Below are 24,188 nucleotides of genomic sequence, written 5' to 3'. Positions count from 1 at the left end.
TGCTATCGAGGTCGAGGGTCACTGGTCCCCGTTGTGTCCATACCCTTACGTTCCGCCTGCCTGAGAGTCCATACGTCAATATTGGGAGTACCAAACAGTTGACTAGCCGGTTTTTGATGGCTCTTGAAATCTGGCGGTCTTTCCAGATCTTGCATGGTCAGTCTCCCAACAGTTACCTTTGCCATGTTGCACCTACGCTTCACCTCTTCTTCCGATCTGCCTGTATTTGTCAATATATAGTGATCCCAGGTATACGTATAACTTAACGACTTCAAAGCGGTCGATATGACTTATATTTGGATTGTTGTTATGTTGCCTATCAACTATCATGATTTTGGTTTTTGTGTATTTAGTCCCAGACCGAGCCGATTGCTTTCATTTTCTACCCTATTTACTAAATTGATTAACTCTTCTTGACTGCTAGCGAGTAGTTCTGTATCATCTGCAAAGCGTAGATTATTTATTTTTTGGCCATTTATTGAAATGCCTCCTTCTCATGTTTCTAGCGACCTTCCCATGATGATTCTCCGTATATGTTAAATAGTTGAGGAGACAATCGATGTATTAGATATCCCAATAACGGAAGAGGAAATAAAGGCCTCCATAAACAACTTAAAATCAACAAATCGGTTGGCTGTGACACGATTTTAGCGAAAATCTATAAGTGTGCAAGTAAAAAATTTATTGGTCACCTTAAGGTTCTCTTCCATGTCATATGGGAAAGCGAAGAGGTACCTCAGGACTTTCGCAATGCAAATCTAGTGAATATATTTAAGAACAAAGGAAGTGCATCAGATTGCGGAAATTACCGGGGAATTTCACTACCGGCTATATCGGAGGAAAATTCTTGCAAAAATGATCAAACCGCCTGCACCCACATATAGAAAAAAATCCTCCTAGAAGCGCAAACAAGCTTTCGCACCAAGCGCGGTACCGTTGATTCCATTATTCTCCGTCCCCCAACTACAGGAGAAAGTAAAGGAGCAGCAGAGTAAACTTTATGTAGCATTCATCGACCTAACAAAAGACTCTGTCAACAGAGATGCACTTTGGGCAACTATGCAAAAGTTCGGAGTCACCAACAAATTTCTTACAGTGTGTAAAAGCTTCCATAACAACAAGTCGAGAGTGTCACATCATAGATCACTGAACGATCCCTTCCTGTTGACAAATACAGGAGTTAGGCAGGGATGTCTTAGCTCCTCCCATATTCACCATATTCATGGCAGCTCTCTCTATTATAGTGGATAGCAAACTAGCAAACTGCTTGAAAGAGAAATGGGTGTTAGCTACAGGTTCGACGACGGTCTGTTCAACATAAAAAAACTTATGGCAAAAATACGTATAAAATTCATCACAGAACTTCAATACGCTGATGATTGCGCTCTAGTTGCAAAAACATTACAGCAATTACAAAAAGTGCTGAACACATAGGTATACGTGGGCATACGTGACTTTGGGCCTTAAACTGAACATCGTTCTAAAGTCATGCCTCCGGAAAATCGTAACAGTGCTATAAAAAGAACAGTGGCTATACAGGGTGTCCCAGAAATAAGTGCAAGTATTTAAGGGGTGGTAGATCTCGATAAAAGAAACATATTTTCTCTTTATCGTTTTTCAAATAAGTCCAAAATAACGGAGTTATTTTACTTTGAAAATTTCCAAAAAAAAAATATTTTTTGCTAAAATTTTGAGAACCACTGGATCTTTTCTGGATTTTCTTTCTTATAAATTTAATCTATTACCTATGTTGCCATATTATCAAGAAATTATATTTTTTATAACTAAAAACTAAAAATATTTCCAAAAAATTTCGAATTTTTTATTTTTTTTTTCGCGAAAAAACCTTATAGGCGTGTTTCTGGGGTTGAACTATACTACCAGTTAACATACTTGCACTTATTTCTGGGACACCCTGTATAGAAGAAATACTGGAATATATAGCGGAATTCAATTACCTCGGCAGTTTGATTTCGGAAAAGGCAAATATATTGACTCTGACATTCAGCATAGAATTAGCAGCGCCTCAAGAGCATTCTGGAAATTAAAAGACGGGGCTTTCTACGATCACGACTTGAGCACAAAAACAATATTTGCAGTGTACCGAGCAATAATAATACCCACCATGTTATACGGAATCGAAACCGAAGTGCAAGTACCGCCTGCACACGAACGCATTAAACAAGTTGCAACAGAGACACCTGCTTAGACAACTGTTAAGAATCAAATGGTACCACCATGTCTCAAACATATCAGTCTTGGAAACAGCTAGTTGTGACCAGCTGAAGTCATGATTACTAAATCCCGCTTAAGATGGGCTGGTCACGTATGGTCATGAATGCAAGGAAACCGCCTATCAAAATCTCTTCTTTACTGTGAGTTTGTAGAGGGTAAGAGGAAACTGAGTGGACAACTCAAAAGTTGCAAGGATATTTTCCATGAAAACTTAAAAGGGATAAGCATATGTAACTATTCAGTTATTCTCGAAATCGGACTAACGATAATATAAAAAAATAAATTTTATTTTTATATGAGGAATCTATCCCCACGAGAGATGGCACATGTTTTTTGAAACAGCCTGTATATGTAATAAATAACTTTCATACAGTGTGGGATCTAAACTAATTTTACGGAAGCTAAACTAATGTTTTTCAGAAGGCTCAAATTCGCAAGGCATGACAACTTCTACTTTTACAGAACGCGATGAGTTGGTACAACGCAATCCAAGTACCGTATGATCGAAAATAAAACGGCGTCCAGTTGGCTTGGAAATGAACATGAATGACATTCCCCATATAATTTTACATGGAAAATGACAGCGATCTTCATTTCATAGCCGCCGTTTCTTTTTTTTTCGATGATACAGTACAATTTTGACAAACAGAATAATTTTTACATAAATTTATTACGTTTAAATATATGCCCTTTAATTAAATGATTTATTCGGTGATTTGTATCTTATTCACATAATAATATATGTCAGATAATGGATAAAATTTATTAGATTAGAATGCATTTTAAACACATCTTCATATAACTCTTATAACAAAAATTAATAGTGATTCTCTATACAAGACGATAAAATGATATTTTATCGTCGAGCGAAAAGATTAACTCACGAGCGATGAAATCGCGAGTGAATTAATTTCGGGAGACGATAATGCAATTTTATCGTCGCGTATAAAACAATAATATTTATTTTCCATAGCGAGTTACGCTTTAAAAAATATTCAGAAATTTATTTCAAGGAATTTATTACGAGTAGAAAAAATATTGTGCTGAGTTGGCGTTGGTTTCTATGTAATTTGACAAATAAATAAAGCTGTCTCTTTAGTTTTGAGTCAATGTTTTTTAATTCTCTTTCGTGTCGATTGCTGATTGAATTGGAGCGAGAAATGGCTCAAAACGAAATACAGATGATATTCAGGTTGAGGCGACAAACGCCATATCCAAACTACTTCCATTTAAATCCCGAATAACTTATGAAAAGGAATACAACAATTTTCAAAAATGGAAGCAATTAAAAAACGTTGGAGAAGAAATAAGTTTTTAACCGATCCGGTCCTATCCTCGCTGTTAAAGTCATATGTTAAAGTATCTACCCTCTAATCTACCCTTGCGGTTAAAGTATTATTTTATCTACTATGTTTGATAGATATAAATGGCAATTTCAACAGTTGCTATGGAAAAAAAGATTTTTTAGTGTTCTTCAGTGACGTTTTTCCACGTGATCTCAGTCGACGATTTTGATGAAAGAACTCCCGACACAGTAATATTTAAGCTGCGTCCCTGATGTAATAAACCACAGATAACTACTCAAATGACAATATGTAGTAAACTACCGTTATTTTTTCGAACATACTCAAACAACAAATGTCATAGGAGATTTGACATTGACAGATAATTGTAAATAGAAATGAAATTTCATGCACTCTACTAGAAAAATTCCTGAATCTATTCTCCCAAAAACAATGATTTTCTCCGTTAATTATTTATTTTCTGAGACCAGTAAATTTGATAAGTTGAAATGAAGCTTATACATAAAGATATAGATAAAGGGGGTGAGGGGTAAGTGAATGTTAAATTCTTTTAAACACAAATTTATTGCATCCAATACAGAATTTGTAGATATTTTTTAATTTAACAAATTTTAGAGATTCAGTTAATTTAGAGCAATTTTATAATATTGCAAGGTATTGCAGAAATAATTTGTTAGAATATGTTTCAGTAATTTTTTTAAATAAATATTCTAATAGGTATTATATGGGACATTTGTGTTATAAAGTATTTAGTAATATTATCCCATTTAATGCAATATGTTTCAATAATATTTTTATATAGATGTTTGATATAGATAGTATATGAAGCATTTCGGTTTTAGTTTTATTTTGTAAATAGTTTTAGTTACATATTACAGTAGGATAGTTATGAAAGTAACCAAGTAATGTTTTGATATAATGTCTTTCTCACAGTTCTGTAACTCTCATCCCTGAAGAACCAGAAGATATGTGGCATGCTTACAATCTCATATCAGAAGGCGATTCAGTTAAGAGCTCTACAATTCGTAAAGTTCAAACTGAATCATCAACTGGATCATCAACATCAACCCGAGTGAGGACAACTTTAACAATTACTGTAGAAAACATTGATTTTGACACTCAAGCATGTATGTTGAGACTGAAAGGCAGAAATATAGAGGAAAATCAATATGTAAAAGTATGTTTTCTAACTTTACCTAATATTTAATTATGCATTTCCTGGAAATATATTTATTTTTGTAGATGGGTGCATACCATACATTAGATCTTGAATTAAATAGAAAATTTTCACTTTGGAAACACGAATGGGATTCAGTGTCCCTAGAAAGAATAGAGCTCGCTTGTGACCCTTCAAAGTCAGCCGATGTTGCAGCTGTTGTTATGCAAGAAGGTCTAGCTCATGTTTGTTTAATTACATCGAGTATGACATTAATTAGAGCTAAAATTGATGTTAACATTCCAAGAAAGAGAAAAGGATTTGTTCAACAACATGAAAAAGTATCAGGGAAGTAATATTGTTTTATAATTTCTAACTGAAACCTGTTCTAGGGTTTAATCAAATTTTATGATCAAGTAATGCAAGCTATACTAAGGCATGTAGATTTCGAGATAGTTAAGTGCATTCTTATTGCATCGCCTGGATTTGTTCGCGATCAATTTTTCGAATACATGTTTCAAATGGCTGTAAAAACAGACAACAAGGTTTTATTGGAGAATAAATCAAAATTTATGTTAGTCCATTCCTCGTCTGGATTTAAACACTCTTTAAAAGGTATCTTTTTACATATTTATTTACAACCGTTTACTATTTTTTTATTAGAAGTGCTTCAAGATCCGTCTGTTATGAGCAAGATTTCTGACACAAAAGCAGCAGGTGAAGTGAAAGCATTAGAAAGTTTTTATACAACTTTACAATGTGAACCTGCCAAAGCATTTTATGGTAAGAAACATGTGGAGCGAGCAAATGAGGCTCAAGCCATAGAGACTTTACTGATATCCGACAAACTATTTAGGTATTTTCACTATTTAACTGTTGGGGTATGGAATTAATGGTGTAGATTATTTCAGATGTGATGATGTCAAGTTAAGGAAAGATTATGTAAATTTAGTGGATTCAGTTCGTGAGTCGGGAGGTGACGCTAAAATTTTTTCCAGTATGCATATATCTGGTGAACGTAAGTGTATAATTATATTGAAATTATTTGTATTGAATTACTACATAATTTAGAACTGGAGCAACTTACTGGAGTAGCTGCAATCTTAAGATTTCCAATGCCTGAACTTGAAGATAGCGAGGATGAAGAAAATTAAAAGGTACTTTTATGACACTTAAATGAGATAGAAAAAGTATAAAATATATACAAATTTAATGTATAAATAATTAAGTATATTTTCATATTTAAGTCGGGATAATTTATTTAAAGATAATTTTTAATTCGTACACTCAGATGCAATAAAAGCGCAAAGGAAAATTTTTTGGTCAAGTTTAAAATACTGAATATTTTTTATTTTTAGTCCTATTTCCTTGTTTTTTTAAGTAAACTGTATACAGGGTGGTCCGAACTGTATTCCGGTAACTTAGGCAACATATTCTGCAGATAAAAAGTTTGTATAAATATATGTCCTAAAAAGGATAGTTTCGGAGATACAGGGTGTAGAAGTTTCATTTTTATTTCGATTTTTTCCAATTAATTTCTGAAGTAACGTCAATATTTGGATGAAAATTGCTGTCTGGGAGTTTTTTAACATGAGAAATTTGATTTTGATGTTAATATGACTCCTATTTGTAGGGGGCGCCACCTGCATGTGTTTTAACTGTTTTGAAGGGTATTCACTTTTCGTCCGTACCTGTATAAAGCTACTGAGTGAAAAAATATACATTTCCGAGATTTTTAACTTAAGAAATGTCTCTTGGTGAAAATCGCTACGGGCAACCCATATATATATTAACTAAAGAATAGCGACTCCAAACTGCAGTCTGTGAAGCCAAGCCGGTGAAATGGGTATATAAATCTTTTGAAGGAATTTGCATAAGTCGCTCAGTTACCTGTGCTCAAGCGTAGTGCGCAAGCCTGGATTTTGAATTATTGATCAGATATCCAGACCAATAAGAGACTAGACGCTAGCACCAGCTGTTCATTCGTACGGCTCCGTCCAACTTCGTACGGTTTTCGTTTGCGTTCCCATTCAACAATTGGCCAATCCTCAGAGTAAGGGCTAATCGATATTCGGAATTTTGGAGTTGCGCTGTTGCGCCAGTATCTGCCTAACAGACGAACTTATGTGAAATATACATGGACCGATTATCTAGTTGTCTCTAACTCGGCTTCAACTCCATCACATTGCAGGGATAGGCGATAATCCGTATATATTTGATATGTATATGGGGCAACCGTTCTCAAGATATTTAGAATGGAAATAGTCAATACATGTTACATAGTTTATTTGACTGAAATGATAAATTTGGGAACTTTTTTTTTTAAATAATCATAAATTTTTCTTCGAAAAAATTATGATAAGACAGTTTCTTTTGAACTTTTAGCACAAAAACATTTCAAATTTATAATTTCTATCTAATAACCAATTAGTCAACATGTATAGTAATTATTTATGACAGGTATTGATAATTTCGATTCTAAATATATCGAAAACTATTACTCGGCAGCGATTTTTACCAAGACACCTTTTTTACGTAAAAAGCATCGTAAATGTATATTTTTTTACTCAGTAGTTTTATACAGGTACGGACAAAAAGTTATTAATCTTCAAACCAGTTAAAAATATGTAGGTAGCGCCCTCTACATATAGGAGTCATACTGACATCAAAATCAAATTTCTCATGTCAAAAAACTACCAGACACCAATTTTCACCCAAATATTGACGTTTCTTTAGAAATTATTTGGAATAAATCGAAATAAAAGTAAAACTTCTACACCCTGTATCCCCGAAACTAAGTATAGTATAATTTATACGAACTATTTTACTTATTTTTATCTGCGGAATATGCTTCCCAAAGTTTCCGGAATACAGTTCGGACCACCCTGTATAAATATATGAACTTTAATTCGTGAACTCAGTTTATTATAAACTTTTATAATAAACTTAATAAGTTTATTATAAAGTATTTAACTTATTATACAGGGTTAATCAAAGAGTTGTTTTTACCCTATTTTTAAAAACACCCTCTACAATAATTTTGTGAGCAAATTATCCTAAAACCTTATTTGTCTGTCAGAACCATACCTCCTGAATATTTTGTTTTTTGTCTCATGTCAACACATATGCCTAGTTAACAGCAAAATGAACTTGCCACAAACATTTTGCAATTTCTTCAATTATCGTTACTTTTTGATGTTAATCTTCATAATAACGAGGTGGCTTTGGTGATTATATTCTTGAGTACGATAGAAGTAGTGTAGTCTCTGTGTAGAAGATTGTTCAGAAGTCATTGATCTTGTTGAAGATGGCTGAAGTTATGAATATTTTCTTGGTCCTTCAAGAAGAATGGGAAAATGTAACAGAATATATTTGCAGCCTCATTAACACTATGAACCGACATCTACAGACAGTTATAGCAACAGGGGGAGGCAATGCAAAGTATTAAAGTGTTTTTTACAAGTTTTTTGTTTGTTTGTACACTTAGTTATGAGAGTTATTTTTTTAATATCCTTAATTCTATTAGTGTTACTAATATTTATTAAAATCAAGCCTGTATCGTTAGTTTTTAACGGTTTTTTAATGTTAATATAGAGTTATAATCAGCGGCGATATGACATTACGATTATAGTCACCAAAGCCATCTCATGATATTAAAAAATATCATCATAAAGTAATGATAGTTGAAAAATTGCAAATTGTTGGTGGCAAGTTCATTTCGCTCTTAAAAATTAACCAAGGTATGATGTGTTGACTTGAGTCAAAAAACAAAATGCTCAGGAGATATGGTGTTGATCGAAAAATGATGTATTAGGAAAAGTTACTCACGAAATTATTGCACAGGGTGTTTTAAAGTTAGGGTAAAAAACAACCCTTCAATTAACCCTGTATAATAAGCCAAATACTAAAGTTTATAAGAAATGATTTTATTAATTAAAGTTGATAAGATTTATATTAGTGATGGGAATAATGGAATTATTTTTACCATCGAATAATTACTAATAATTCATATTTCACAATCGAATTAATAATTCGAATTATTTCGTAGAATTATAAATTTAACCTAAAAATAAATTCGTCCCAGCTAGTGCTCGGCTAGGGGCTATTTTAAACAATTCGCAGAAATCTGAACCATTGCCATACCTATATTCTATCATTGAATAAAGAATAAAAAAATATTATTCTTTATTTAATGTATTCTATTAACTGTGCCGAAGCCGTTTAATAAATTAAACCAAAATTTATAGTTTTAAATTTAAAAGTGCCCAGTTTATGATTGTTATTGTTATGGCCTTTTATAAACATTTCAATTCCTATTGAAAACCTCCTCTCTAAAATAAAAGCTTCTTCTAAAACGATATGTCCTTGTTTACGTGCGGTTCGTATTTCTTTTTATTTTATCAGTGGCAATTAATAATTATTTAGATAAAAGAAGAAAATTAATTTTAGTGTTCGGCAGGTGTTTGGTGAAATTTGGGTGAAATGGAAATGAACCAAATAATAGTAGTATTCTTTTGTTCTGAACAAAATGAAAATTTTCACTTAAACTGATTTATTCCTACGTGGTATAGGAAATAACAATGATTTCTGGATTTTTCTATATCGGATCGTTCCTTTTTTTGTCGATTCCCTTTATAAATCAATTTAAGTGAAAATTTTCAGTTCGTTCAGAACGAAAGAATACTACTAGTTACTAATATTTAATATTCGTCCATAAGAGGTTATGTTTTATGTTCATTTGTAATTCGGTTACCACAGATATAATATAAAATACTACTAATTTTTATCTCGATTATATCGAAAAAGATAATTGAATTAGTTTTAATTTACTATCGAATTAGTCAAATTATTTAATTCGAATTTTCCCAACACTAATTTATAAACAGTTTGCTAAAAAAATCATGAAAATAGTGCTAAATGTAAAAAATATAACACTTTTAACTTAACGAAAAAATGTTCAGTTGCGTTTTTTGCATCTGAGTGTAGATAGAAATCAATTTCTGTTAAAACTTGTAATTTTATAAAAAAAAAATATAATATATAAATAAAAATTTGCAGATCAATTTCTCTGATAAATTTATTTTAACCAGATTATTTTTATGTTATTAATTTAAGATATTTGGAGTATGTTTGTTGAAAAATAAACCTTGACAATAATTTTGAATATTTTTAATATATACCATTTATACATTTCTTCATATTAAATGTTTTCAAACCATAGAGGGTACCTCTACCATCTAGTGAAAGTTAAGTTTGTTTTACTGTATTATTATAATGTACTATGTATATTACTATTTATTCATATGGTGGCAATCTGTTTGAGTTTTATGTATTAAAAATCATTTAAATATTAAAATATTTATTTTTTACCTTATACATGAAAAACAAGGCCTTATCTAAGTAAGTATATACATTACAATGCTCACAAGTTTACTTAGCTTTCTGTTTCTTCTTAATAGGTTTTTCACCTGCTTTTTTTTCATCATGAAGTCTTCTCTTCTTGCGCAAAAGCCAAATTTCTTTGGCCCTATCTTTTCGGCCTTCCATCATACTCTTGTATAGCTTTCTGTGTTTCTTCTTAATCATTTTTTCTCGTAGTCTGTATGCTTGTTTTTCTTGCCTATCTTTTTCCCATGGAATCTCCTTATAAACTTCCCCTGTTGTTACTGATAGCTTTCCTTTCTGTAAAGTTAACCAAAAAAGTTATATTTCAATCAAAAATAAAATTTAGTATTTCACCTTTTTAGTATTTTCAGTTTCGGGACTTTCATTTTCTTCCTTTGCATCATCATCACTATCCTCATCCTCATCCTGATCTTCCATTTCCATAGCATCCTTCTTGTGCTGTTCTTCCAAAATTGAAGGGTCATATAAAGCCCTTTCTTCTGGTGGTATATATTGTTGATCTCTGTCTGTTATAAAAATATAAATATTTGTGAAGTTCAATACAATAAATTATTCTAAATATATACCTTTATCTATAAATGGTGACAAATGTGGTGGTAACACTTCTCCCATAAAATATTTATTAACTGGTAATAAATCTCTAGCATTTACACTGTCAAAAACCCATTGTGGTTGAACATAATACCTCGAAATATACTGCTTTGACACTGATGGTCTATCCACAATATGATGTGTTATACTTTCATCATTTTCATCAAAAGTTGCACCTAAAATAATAAAAATAATATATAACTATTTTAACTACAGTATAAACAGTCTTTGGTACAAACATACCTACAAAAAGTGTCTTATCCCATGAGACTTCTCCACCAAAACATCTTATTATAAATACAAGGGGTTCTCTGGGCACTTCTCTGTTCAAATAAAATTTAAGGCCTTTAAAAAGTGTTTTTAATTTTTTTATATTTTCAGCCTCCTTTTTTGCATCTTCAATATTTTCTGGGCCATCCTCCGAATTGAAGTTATCAATCTCAATTTCTTCATCTACTGCATCTGATGTTTTTAACAAAGACACATTTAAAGCATTAACTCTTTCAGCTACAAAGATATCTTCATCGACTAATAATTTTTCATTGCTGTTTGGTGACATTGACACAAATTTTGGTGGATAATGTAAATTCAAACCATGATAAAGTCTGAAGTTTACAAATCCTAATAGTATCGTATAAAATTCCACAAAAGTAGACATAATTTTAAAATCAACTTCAGATTTTTGTTGCGGTTCAAATGAGAAATGATGAGGTATTATCCAAGTTATTGTCTGACCTTTAAGTTCAGCTTGAAAATAATAGCCTAAAAGTTATAAATATATAATAGGAATACTTTTATTACCTGAAAAAAATACCTTTAATTGAAATAAATACTTTCCTTAAAGCTTTTGCTTCGATTACAATATGTAAAAATTCCATTGTCAATCTTTGACATAGAGCCGATTGATCCCTAGGAACATGAGCAATAGAAGGAAAGGTACTAAACAAAAAGCAAAGAGTAAGACAATCATCCAAGTCTCTCAGAGCATCTATAAATGTCGGATATCTTTCCTTCACTATATGATCTAATTTTAGTGTCGGATGACTATTTAAATATCTTTTTAAATTTTCGAAATCTTTCAACGCTCTTGCACGTCCAACTTTCTTGTTAAATATTTTATAGTCCCGCAGTCGCCATATGATAGGCTCATGTAGTAAAAACTGAATGTCTTTTACATGGTATAAAGTTTTAATGCCTGATTGTCCTTTTTGAGCTCTTTTCCTATTTCGTGGCTCCCTTGGATAAATGCCTTTTAAAATACAAAGTCGTCTAAAATCATTCAATGAAAGTTGCAGTTTCTTGAGAGCCGCTTTTCTGGTCATAAACTGAGCACCTTCTCCGGTCGAATACTACAAACATAAACAAATAAATTTTCGTTGTCATGTTGCCTAACACAATTTATTTAAACCTTCTTTTTCCTCTTTGAAACCATGTTTTATTTGATTACTAAAAAATTAAAAACACGTGTATTTATTTCACAAGAAAAACATGTTAAAGAAAGAAAGAAGAAAGACGTATGAAAGACGTCAATTTCAAATATTTCAATGTCAGATAGAGTACGTTCAGATTTTAAAATAATCTTAATCTGTGCCATGCGGAGTTTTTACAGTTTTAGTCATCCCTAGCAATCAATCCTACTTCCAGGGTTCGGAAAACTACATGTTACTTTTAAAAACTACATAAACTACATTACATGTAGTTAATGTAGTTTATGTAGAGAGTGTAGTTTATGTAACCTATGTATGTAACTTTCAAATATCAAAGGTTTGAGGTGAGGTTATAATAAGTTGAAGCTTTAGAAAACACAATGTATTTAAGAAAACAGAAGAAATATGGCTTTAAATATAATATTCACACATCATATTATTTAGACCCCTCATACAAAGCAAAATTATTCATAATATCAATACATAGTTTATTAGTGTAGTTTTCATGTAGTTAATGAATGGGAAAAGACGTAGTTTTTGAAGAAAAACTACACGTAGTTAATCAGGTAAATTACGTCTTAATTAACTACTTCCGAACCCTGCCTACTTCTCATGGATGGGTGTAAAAAATTCCTGTAGAAAAGTGTTTACCTAATTTAATAATGTTGTTTTTTTTTATTTCTCAATGTGAAATTATGTATTGATTTGAAAATTAATAATACACGGTAAGCATACAATAATTTTTCCAAGAAATATATTAATTTTTAACTATGTATAATTCTTGTAACAAATAGAAAAATAAATATCTTTACCAACCCTGATCATATATATACTCTCCTCTCACCTGTCACGTCTATTGTAATCTGTGGTATTCCTGTCTCTATGTCTGTGGTCTAATGTCAACTGACGTCAACTATAAATTCCTCCCTCTTCTCCCCCCTAGTTCAGTTATCCAGGTACAGCTGTCAAGATAATACCGAGCTTATAACCTCTACAAAAAGTTAAACGAGTTATAAACAAAGTTTGGTTCTATCTAAATTTTATAATATATTAATCTAAAATGTCTGAGCGTAAAGTGCTTAACAAATATTACCCACCAGATTTCGACCCATCGAAGATTCCTCGCATGAAGTTGCCGAAAAACAGACAGTATACAGTAAGACTTATGGCCCCATTTAATATGAGGTGTAAAACTTGTGGAGAATATATTTATAAAGGTAAAAAATTCAACGCACGTAAAGAGGACGTCGAGAATGAAGATTATCTTGGAATTAGAATATACAGATTCTATATCAAATGCACCAGATGTCTACAAGAAATATCATTCAAAACTGATCCGAGAAATACCGATTATGAAATTGAAGCAGGTGCCACCAGAAATTTTATGGCCTTAAAATTAGCCGAAGAACAGGCAGTCCGAGAAGAAGAGGAGGCTAAGGAAGAGGAAGCCAATAATCCCATGAAACTACTGGAAAATAGAACGAAACAATCAAAAAATGAAATTGAGTTACTCGAATCTTTAGAAGAATTAAAAGATTTGAACAAACGACAGGAAGTAATAGACTATGACACAATGTTGTTAGCTTATGATACAACTTTAAGTGAAAGGGAAAGGGAAGAAAAACAGAAACAGTTGGACGAGGAATATATCAAAAAAGTCAATTTTCAAGGTTCTAACAAGAGAAAACTGGTTGTAGAAGAAGAAATCATTGAAGAAATAGGAGAGACTGATTCAAAGTTACCCAAGTTGGATGCTAAATCTGTTGACACAAAATCAGCTGTCCCATCAACGAGTAATTGGTCATTGAACAGTAATAAATTTGTTACTGCCAAAAAGAAACCCCTTGTAAATTTAGTGAAAACAAAGGACAGTGTTGCTAAGAAAAACAGTAGTGAAAGTGTAACGAACTCAAATGCAAATGTATCAAGTAGTAATGGATTGTCTTTACTAGGTGCATATTCTGATAGTGATTCCAATAATGGTAGTGATATAGATTAAGTACTGTTAAGTTTTAAATTAATATATTTTAAAAACGTAAATTTTGTGTGTCAATAGAAAACCTAGTTATATAATTCCCATTTCTTTAACCCATAATTTTAAATTATTTATTATTTTTTTATTTTATTATTAATTTTCTTTAAATTTCTTTCTTTCTATCCCTCTAAAGGCATCAATTTTAATAATATATTTTCAATATTTTTGATCATCAATCAATTTGATAGAAATTTTAGAGCGTTTTTATTAGGATGAAATGTACAAACTTTATAAGCATTGGGGGTTTTTACTTATGGCATAAAGTGCAACACAGTGAATAGAAAAAAACTGATTACCATCCTAACTTTTTTGCATACCTATGTCTGTTTCGCTCAGCATTTTTCTATTAAATAAACTTATATAAATAATTTTAATAATATAAATATATTATTATTAAATAATGCCATAAATTAATAATTAGGTTTAAAAAAATCATAAAAAACATTTAAAAAAATTGAATAACAAAGAAGATAAGTATATTTTTACATTTACATAAATATAATTTATACCTAATAATTTTGAATACCTATACTTTACAATGGATAAATTTTGAATTTCGCCAAAAAAACACCTAATTTAAGTACCCAGCTTTATGGTACCGTTTTTTGTTATATAGCATTTTAAGCTAATACAAAGAATATAATAGGGTGTTATAATTTACTATTTAAATTTCTTTTCTTGTGCTTGATAAATTATATATTATTGTCATTGCAGGTAAAATGGACCTTTTGAATCAAATTATTTAGATAAATAGGTTGTATTATGATTATGGTACTATTTAATTAACTATATTATGATCTCAAGAAAAAAAGAGGCGTAAGTAGCTAATCTTTGTTTGATTAGTGCGTAATTATATAGGTATTATAAATAATATTACAAAGGACAGTATATTTTTCTTTTCAAAACAATATTTTTTTATATCCACCATTAATATAAAGATCCTATTAGCACAGGTATTAGGTTGCGCGTATCTTTCATTTGAATCTTTGTTGCAATGTTGCAGAAAAAACGTTTTAATCACATTTCAAAAACAATGTTCCTGTAGCAAGGTTTCATCAATCACGATACAATGTTTAGAAATCAACATTGCAAGCTGTTGGGGATTTACTGCAATGTTGCAAATGTAAAGTGAGGTTTTTTGCTTGGTTGCGTAGTGCAATTTGGTTGCAATAAGTGCAAATATTTTCAGGGCTGGTGGATCTCGACAAAGAGTAGATCTCGATAAAAGAGACACTATTCAAATAAACCATATACAAAAATGTCAAAAGTTGACATATGATGTCTCATTCTATTCAGAGTGACATTTTCTATCGAATAAAGTAAAAAAATACCGAGGGTGCCATTTCAAAATCAAAAGTTGTAGTCATTTCCGGTGAAACCGGAAGTGACCAATAACAATTGAATACGTCAGTCAATCCTAATTTATGTCATATACTAACCAAACTAAACATACCAAATTTCGTTTTTTTAACTAAAAAAATAAAAAAGTTATAGGGGTGAGCCACTTTTGAAAAGCACGCGGTATAGTGTATATAGACTTCTGTACTAAAATCAATACAAATAGGTAGAAGCAGATGTCAAAGGTGTTGATGATATTATCTACAAATTGCACAAAATAAAATAAGCATGTTTCTAGAAGAAATATATTCATAACTAGCATGAACCCGCGACTTCGTTCGCGTCGAATTAATCATTTGTAATGGTAATGATAAAGTAAAGCAAGAATTCCCATTAACATACAAACTGGATAAAATTTTCTCACATTTATGTCAGCATGAGAAAAAACAATATGGCGATATTATTATATAACTTCGTAATATTTGAGGGGTAATTTTATCTCGTTGGAATTTGATTTTCGAAGAATCCGTTTGCCAAAAATAAGCTTTTTACGTCCAGCAGTTTAAGCAGAATCGTGATTATGATTAATCACGATTCTGCTTTTATAATAGGTTTACCTATTACTTATTTACCCTACCTTATTACCCAACTTTTTGGAACACCCTGTATGATTTTTTTAAAAAAATTTAAAATATGTAAAAAACAAAATAAATTATGCGTGCCCAAGCGTTTTCGCGAAAGACTAACCGTTTTTTAAATAAGAAATACTGTAATATTTGAGGGTCGTTTTCACCCTCTTGGAATTTGAGATTCGAGAAGCCCCTCCTTATCGAACCTCCCCATATAACACAACACAATCCTATAGATATCTTGAGGATATCCACCAAGGATATAGTAAATATCTTAGGGATATCCAAAAACCAGAGGAGGATATTTATGGGATATCCAAGTGGGACAAAAAAAGTCATCTTCAAGACATCCCTAGGCAAGCCTTTTACGATTATTTGGAATATTTCTAGGATAATACAAGGATGATGTTGGGAGCATTATAGAATATTTTTAGGACATTATATGAGGACTGTTATTTGACAATACTTACTTCATCCTTAGTTTATAGTAAAAACGTTCGCGATTTAGTTTTATTTAGCCACATTTTGACGATATTCATTGGATATTTTTATTAACAGCTCGAAAATACACCTGCATATTATGTCAATGAATTTTGCGTCAAAATTTATAAGTTTATTTGTATGAGTTAAGAGCTTTCAATTTATACTGTACCATCGAAAAAAAACGGCGTTCAATTGGCTTGAAAATTACGATCGATGCCATTCCCCATATAATTTTACGTACAAAATAACAGCTATCTTCATTTCCAAGCCACCTCTGACGCCATTATTTTTCGATCGTATGGTATTATACCAGATTATACCACTACCCTTTATGGAGTCTAGCAGTTTATGTCTAGCAGCAACAGTTTACATCAAAGTTAGCACACAGGATACAGGTATAATTTCTAACACCACACATTCCAGAAACTCACAATTTAAACCCAAAAATAGGATTTCTGTTTGAATAGATCAAACACGAAAATGGGTTTAGGGATAAAGAACAAGCGATTTTCAACAAATTTTCACCTATAATTGTGTCACAAATTCTTCATTATGAGACCCTGAGTTGTTCGTCGTTTTTCGACATTAGTTGAGGTTAGGATAGAATTTCTGCTAGAACAAGGCTAGAACTATGAGCATAAGAAAAAACTAAGTCAAACTCAACCAGTTTTGTTAGTTTCAGTCATTTTTAAGCCCATCCAATACCGACAAACGACCGAATTCACCTCGAATTTCACTAAATCAAAGAACTGAATAATACACGATGCAAAAACAAACAACTGTCGAGATGGATTGTGGGAAATTTTTTGCGCGGGCGTTTTAAATTCTCTGTATTAGTGGGAGTGGCCAAGCGCATAAATATCCAGATTATCCAGAAGATACCAACAGGATATTTTGTTGCCTTGACGTAATATATATCTATCTGTATGGTTTATTGCATTTTATGTAATATAAAAAGTAGCACATTATTTATTTTTCCTAAATATCTAGACGATATTGTTAGGATATTTTATTATCATGAGCATGTTTGGATATCTCAGCTGGATGTACATTAGATATACGACAGAGATATCCATAGGATATTCTATTCTGGGACATCTACAGGATTTCAGGATGTCTGGAGGAAATCCCATAGATGTCTTTATAAGATGATCTTATAATGGGACATTCCGACATTCTATGAATATCCTGCGGATATTGTGTGTTATATGGGTCTACACCCCACAGTCAATCCGTTTGCCAAAAATCAGCTTTAAACGTCCAGGAGTTTAAGCAGAATCGTGATTATGATTAATCACGATTCTGCTTAAACCTATTACTTATTTACCCTACCTTATTACCCAACTTTTTGGAACACCCTGTATGATTTTTTTAAAAAAAATTAAAATATGTTAAAAACAAAATAAATTATGCGTGCCCAAGCGTTTTCGCGAAAGACTAACCGTTTTTTAAATAACAAATACTGTAATATTTGAGGGTCGTTTTTCACCCTCTTGGAATTTGAGATTCGAGAAGCCCCTCCTTATCGAACCTCTACACCCCACAGTCAATCCGTTTGCCAAAAATCAGCTTTAAACGTCCAGCAGTTTAAGCAGAATCGTGATTATGATTAATCACGATTCTGCTTAAACCTATTACTTATTTACCCTACCTTATTACCCAACTTTTTGGAACACCCTGTATGATTTTTTTAAAAAAAATTAAAATATGTAAAAAACAAAATAAATTATGCGTGCCCAAGCGTTTTCGCGAAAGACTAACCGTTTTTTAAATAACAAATACTGTAATATTTGAGGGTCGTTTTTCACCCTCTTGGAATTTGAGATTCGAGAAGCCCCTCCTTATCGAACCTCTACACCCCACAGTCAATCCGTTTGCCAAAAATCAGCTTTAAACGTCAAGCAGTTTAAGCAGAATCGTGATTACTCAATGGTCATATTTTATGAAACACCCTGTATAAATTTTTAAAAAATCTTAAAATATGTAAAACAACAAAATAAAATATACGTATTTAAGAGTTTTTCCGAAAAACTCACCGGTTTTTAAATAAAAATATTCTAATATTTGATGGGTTGTTTCAGCCCTTTAGAATTCGAGTTTCCAAAATTCCTTCTTATCGAACTTCTACACCCTAATGGCAATCCGTTTTCCAAAAATCAGCTTTTACGTCAAGCGCTTTAAGCAGGATCGTGATTAATCAATGACCAGATTTTTTGAAACACCCTGTATACATTTTTCAAAAATCTTAAAACGTGTAAAAAAACAAAATAAAATATACGTGTTTAAGAGTTTTCCCGAAAAACTCACTGGTTTTTAAATAAAAATATTCTAATATTTGAGGGGTTGTTTCACCCCCTTAGAATTAGAGTTTCGAAAAATTCCTTCTTATCGAACTTCTACACCCTAAAGTCAATCCGTTTTCCAAAAATCAGATTTTTACGTCAAGCGCTTTAAGCAGGATCGTGATTAATCAATGATCAGATTTTTCGAAACACCCTGTATACATTTTTAAAAAATCTTAAAATATGTAAAAAACAAAATAAAATATATGTGTTTAAGCGTTTTTTCCGAAACTTGACCGTTTTTTAAATAAAAAATATTGTAGTATTTGAGGGGTGATTTCACCCCTTTGGAACTGGAATTTCGAAAAATCTCTTCTTATCGAACCTCTACACCCTAAAGTCAATCCGTTTTCCAAAAATCAGCTTTTTACGTCAAGCGCTTTAAGCAGGATCGTGATTAATCAATGACCAGATTTTTGGAAACACCCTGTATACATTTTTAAAAAATCTTAAAATATGTAAAAAACAAAATAAAATATACGTGTTTAAGCGTTTTTCGGAAACTTGACCGTTTTTTAAATAAAAAATATTGTAGTATTTGAGGGGTGGTTTCACCCCCTTGAACCTGGAATTTCGAAAAATCCCTTCTTATCGAACCTCTACACCCTAAAGTCAATCCGTTTTCCAAAAATCAGCTTTTTACGTCAAGCGCTTTAAGCAGGATCGTGATTAATCAACGACCAGATTTTTCGAAACACCCTGTATACATTTTTAAAAAATCTTAAAATATGTAAAAAAAGAAAATAAAATATACGTGTTTCAGCGTTTTTTCGGAAACTTGACCGTTTTTTAAATAAAATATATTGTAATATTCCACCCCCCTTTTTACCCCCTTAGGGGATGAATTTTAAAAAATCCTTTCTTATCTCACGTAAACATCATGAAAGGAACCCCTGTACAAAATTTCAGCTTTCTAGGGTCAAGGGTTTGGTCTGGGCGTTGATGAGTCAGTATCAGTCAGGACAGTCAGATTTATATATATAGATATGGGCATTTATGATTCACAAATTGATAAATAATTAAGCATACCTATAAACATACAGGGTGTCCCAGAAATAAGTGCAAGTATTTTAACTGGTAGTATAGTTCAACCCCAGAAACACGCCTGAGTTTTTTTTCGCGAAAATTTTTTTTGAAAATTCGGAAAATTTGAAATTTTTTTTGGAATATTTTTTAGTTTTTAGTCAAAAAACATAATTTCTTGATAATGTGACAACATAGGCAATAGATTAAATTTACAGGAAAGAAAATCCAAAAAAGATCCAGTGGTTGCGAAATTTTAGCAAAAAATATTTTTTTTTGGAAATTTTCAAAGTAAAATGTGGTAAAATAATAATTATCCTAATATACCCCGTTATTTTGGACTTATTTGAAAAACGACAAAGACAAAAATATGTTTCTTTTATCGAAATATCTACCACCTCTTAAAATACTTGAACTTATTTCTGTGACACGCTATTGACCCTATATAATAATAATTAACAATTAACTGTGATGAATACTTATTTCCAATAGGGGTGGGGGGAGGGGGGGGGCTTAGTAGCGTAGGTAGCTATTTAATGGATATTTGATTTGTTAAGGAAATAAACATAGGACAACATATATGAACACGAAAATTATGTAAATGTATGAAATAGTATAAATTACAAAAACATTTTGGATAAAATGTTAAAAACTAAACAAACTAATACACTGACTGGTGTTTCGTTCTTTTAATGCATACTTCAAATATGACTTTATTTGTTAAATAATATAGTATAAGTAATAAAAAATGAAAAATACTATTATATTGACTGAAAATTTAAAAGAAAATCATATGATAAATAATAAAAAATAATAAATAACTGAATCGTTAAGGAAAAAAAATAACGGCACGCGGGGTTCCCAAGCGGTCACCCATCCAAGTACTAACCGCGCCCGACGTTGCTTAACTTCAGTGATCGAACGGGAACTGGTGCGCCAACGTGGTATGGCCGTTACATGCTATAGTCTGTGAAACGAATAACTTTGAATTTGACAGTTCCCGCGGGCTTTTCTAGTGTTAATTTTATTAGGTTAGCAACTTGCGGCCATGCTGACGCAATGCCGTCTCTAATAGAACAGCCTCGAAGCGAGATTTATGACGTCACGCTGGTTAAATACTACGGATTAATAAATATGTTGTAGATTACATGGAAAACATAATAATTCCTCGTATTTTTGGTTTGTATTTTAAAAATGATATAGTTTACATGAAATATACATAATATACAGTTAATAAATACAATATATATACCTATTTATAGTAATAATAACTTTCGCAAATAAACTATGAACCATACAAATGCAGCAAATGTTTTACAATATACAAATAATGAATAGGTACATAAGATAATGGGTAAAATGTAAAATATATTTTAAATTTTGGGGTTTGAAAATTGATCTAATTTAACAAACAACATTCAATATCTACTACTTACTATGGCTGAAATCGTATTCCATAGTCAATGTAGATAGTTTTAGTTTTAAGAATAATAATTTAAAAAAATACGTGGTCATCTTTTGACAAGTTTATATTAGTTAATTAATTGCAGTAAACCTTATGTGGTGTGAATATTTTATATGTAATTTTTTGGATTATATTCGACACTATTTTTTTCATATGACACAACACTGATGAAGGCTATGATGTTAGCCGAAACGTTTTTTTAACCAAAAAAAATAATGAAAAACAAATGAAAACTTAATCAGCGTTTTTCCCGAACCTAAATCCCAAGAAAATACAAAATTTTAGAATAATTTTACATACAAAATGACAGCGATCTTTATTTTATAGCCATCGCTGCAGCCTTTTTTTCTATGATATTGTATTATTTGCAAATATAATTTTTCGAACATTGATACTTGCAAAATATACATATACATTTTGTGAATGCAAATAATAATACATCACTATTAGTAGATATTGAATGTTTTTTGTTAAATTAAATCGATTTTCAAACCCCAAAATTTAAAATATATTTTACATTTTACCCATTATCTTATGTACCTATTCATTATTTGTATATTGTAAAACATTTGCTGCATTTGTATGGTTCATAATTTATTTGCAAAAGTTATTTATTACTATAAATAGGTATTTATTAACTGTATATTATGTATATTTCATGTAAACTATATCATTTTTAAAATACAAACCAAAAATACGAGGAATTATTATGTTTTCCATGTATTCTACAACATATTTATTAATCCGTAGTATCTAACTAGTGTGACGTCATAAATCTCGCTCGGAGGCTGTTCTATTAGAGACGGCATTGGTCTGATATTTAGAAATGTCAAAAGCTGATGACATTTTACTTTTGACAATTGTGTTGATTTTTGTCAAAGATTTTTTTAAGGAGAGGAAGAACTGTCACTTGTTTTATTATTTTTCTTTTCTATTTCACGAAAGTAAAAAGAGTTACCTATCTGATTCGTTCAGGCACTCAATTTAAAGAATATCAGTAACTTTTTTGACAGAGGAATTTTATATTTACCATGTTGGTAAAAAATAACGGTCAAAATTCAAAGTTATTCATTTTATAGACTATATAATATGTAACTAATGGTTTTATTAACGATGGAAATTAATGTTTTTCATACAAAATTGCTTGCTGTTAATCTTATTTAATCAAATAATAGTTATCATTAATAAGTCCTGTAAAAAATCCCAAAATAAATGCCCTTGTTTGTTCATCTATGATGCCTGCTGATAGTGCTGATGCTTGTAACATCTGCAAGCTTTTAAGTTCCTCCCAACAAGCAAAATTTATTGCTGGAACATTGCCAAAACTTCGCAAAGCAAGGTGTAACATTGCGTTTTTCATTGTAGGGAGGTTTATGCAAGGTTTCAGAGTAGGTGCAGGTTCATTGCAGTGCAAGGTTGCATTTCACAATATTATTGAAACATTGCTAATATAACGTTCAAGAAAGTACTAGTTTGGGACGTACCTATTAGCAATATTAGGGAGTTTTCGTTGCTTTAAAAAAATTCAACGGTACGGTTAACGGATACGTAACCATAACCGCTATTTTGACAGATAAAAAAACAGTTTTCGGACTTTCGGTTCATCGGTTCGGAGCCGACATACGATACGATAACCGAAAACTGACAGCTGAGCACAGCCCGTAGCGTAGTGTTTTGATTTTTGGTATGGAGTGTAGAGGTAAGGAGAAACAACTCCGTGCATTAAAAAATGGTCAAAAAAAGGGAAGAATTAGGATGGCGCTGCTGTAGCAAAAACCTAAAATTTAAGACATGCGCCGAACATTTTTAGAACAGCTGATTCAAACTGTGATTCAAAAGACATAAATATTTGACGTGAATCATATACGTGAAGCCGCGGGTTTCAAAAAAATACAAATTTATTTTTATGTCACATGAAATAAATAACAGATTTTTATTCAGCAGCAATAGACTAGGCTCTTTTTTTATTGCTCTCATAAGTTATTTCGCAAATGTCATACAAGACGACGAAAACATTATTCTGATCGTTTTAGCTTAAAATTAATGTTAATTATAATTAAGAAAAAAATTATTTAAGGTAATAATTGGTGATGGGTTTAAAATAAATATAATGCAGCTTTAAAATAACTTCATACCTACATTTATTTAGTATAAAAGTAAGTCAACATGTGGTTTTATTATCAATTATTCAGAAGCAATAGACTGAGCCTCTTTTTTATTTTTTCTCAAAAGTTATTTCGTAAATCTCATTCAAGATGAAAAAAAGCTTTAGTTTAAAATTAATGTTAATTATAATTAGGAAAACTTTATTTAAAGTTTAATTGATGATATGGAATTTAAATAAATATAATGCAGGTCAAAAATAACGTAACACATTTTATTTAGTATAAAAATTAAGCCAATATAATGTAATTTTATACTGTACAAGTATTTATTTACGTTTTGCCATCGTAGTTGCCATTCATTCAGAATAGTGGATTTTAAATGTTCGATAGTCGGATGGCTTAACTACCTTAATATCAACTACTTCTAGACAAGAATCGTGTGCAGTATTATTTTCTTTTTCACTCCCAGCTATTCCAACATGGATTGCATGGCTTGGGACGTGGAATAATATAATTTTATAGCCCTTCCAGATCCTCATGTCTTCCTTGTAGTTCACCCAATAGAATCGTCCTCGCAGCTTCCTCCCAAGTTGGTAGTTGCTATTCATTCAGAATAGTGGATTTTAAATATATTTGGTAGTCGGATGGT

At 31.3% G+C, this 24,188-nt stretch overlaps 3 protein-coding genes and 1 non-coding gene across 4 annotated transcripts; 2 read left to right on the top strand and 2 right to left on the bottom strand.

The window, feature by feature from the left end:
• The first annotated feature begins 3,887 nt into the window (after positions 1–3,887).
• Positions 3,888–6,084, top strand: LOC115884821 (protein pelota). The gene is made up of 7 exons (XM_030903523.1): positions 3,888–4,068; positions 4,473–4,716; positions 4,782–5,036; positions 5,088–5,310; positions 5,359–5,551; positions 5,607–5,713; positions 5,767–6,084. Exons 1-7 carry the CDS (start codon positions 4,028–4,030, stop codon positions 5,847–5,849), a joined length of 1,146 nt encoding a protein of 381 aa, XP_030759383.1. The 5' UTR covers positions 3,888–4,027; the 3' UTR covers positions 5,850–6,084.
• A 3,953-nt stretch (positions 6,085–10,037) lies between these two features.
• On the bottom strand, positions 10,038–12,252 carry LOC115884814 (pescadillo homolog). The gene is made up of 6 exons (XM_030903515.1): positions 12,101–12,252; positions 11,507–12,041; positions 10,936–11,454; positions 10,668–10,868; positions 10,435–10,607; positions 10,038–10,377 (listed from the first exon to the last, which is right to left on the bottom strand). Exons 1-6 carry the CDS (start codon positions 12,122–12,124, stop codon positions 10,126–10,128), a joined length of 1,704 nt encoding a protein of 567 aa, XP_030759375.1. The 5' UTR covers positions 12,125–12,252; the 3' UTR covers positions 10,038–10,125.
• An 807-nt stretch (positions 12,253–13,059) lies between these two features.
• LOC115884807 (splicing factor YJU2) lies at positions 13,060–14,150 on the top strand. Its single transcript, XM_030903501.1, has one exon. It carries the CDS (start codon positions 13,180–13,182, stop codon positions 14,116–14,118), a length of 939 nt encoding a protein of 312 aa, XP_030759361.1. The 5' UTR covers positions 13,060–13,179; the 3' UTR covers positions 14,119–14,150.
• A 6,659-nt stretch (positions 14,151–20,809) lies between these two features.
• Positions 20,810–20,927, bottom strand: LOC115885968. Its single transcript, XR_004050817.1, has one exon. It is a non-coding gene; the product is annotated as a 5S ribosomal RNA (ribosomal RNA).
• Between the last annotated feature and the right edge of the window lie 3,261 nt (positions 20,928–24,188).

Source organism: Sitophilus oryzae, unplaced genomic scaffold (genome assembly GCF_002938485.1).
Source record: "Sitophilus oryzae breed Bouriz unplaced genomic scaffold, Soryzae_2.0 scaffold_111_pilon_pilon, whole genome shotgun sequence".
Taxonomy (NCBI): Eukaryota; Metazoa; Arthropoda; class Insecta; order Coleoptera; family Curculionidae; genus Sitophilus; species Sitophilus oryzae.
The sequence above is the reverse complement of the archived record's forward strand: the minus strand, read 5'-3'. Positions and strand labels throughout refer to the sequence as shown.

Coding starts and splice junctions, on each gene's coding strand:
- LOC115884821 (XM_030903523.1), top strand. CDS start 4,028: ATGAAGCTTATACATAAAGATATAGATAAAGGGGGTGAGGG. Junction 4,069..4,472: donor ATAGATAAAGGGGGTGAGGG/GTAAGTGAATGT, acceptor TCTTTCTCACAG/TTCTGTAACTCTCATCCCTG. Junction 5,714..5,766: donor TATGCATATATCTGGTGAAC/GTAAGTGTATAA, acceptor TACATAATTTAG/AACTGGAGCAACTTACTGGA.
- LOC115884814 (XM_030903515.1), bottom strand. CDS start 12,124: ATGGTTTCAAAGAGGAAAAAGAAG. Junction 11,455..11,506: donor AGTATTTATTTCAATTAAAG/GTATTTTTTTCA, acceptor TATAACTTTTAG/GCTATTATTTTCAAGCTGAA. Junction 10,869..10,935: donor GGATAAGACACTTTTTGTAG/GTATGTTTGTAC, acceptor TTATTATTTTAG/GTGCAACTTTTGATGAAAAT.
- LOC115884807 (XM_030903501.1), top strand. CDS start 13,180: ATGTCTGAGCGTAAAGTGCTTAACAAATATTACCCACCAGATTTCGAC.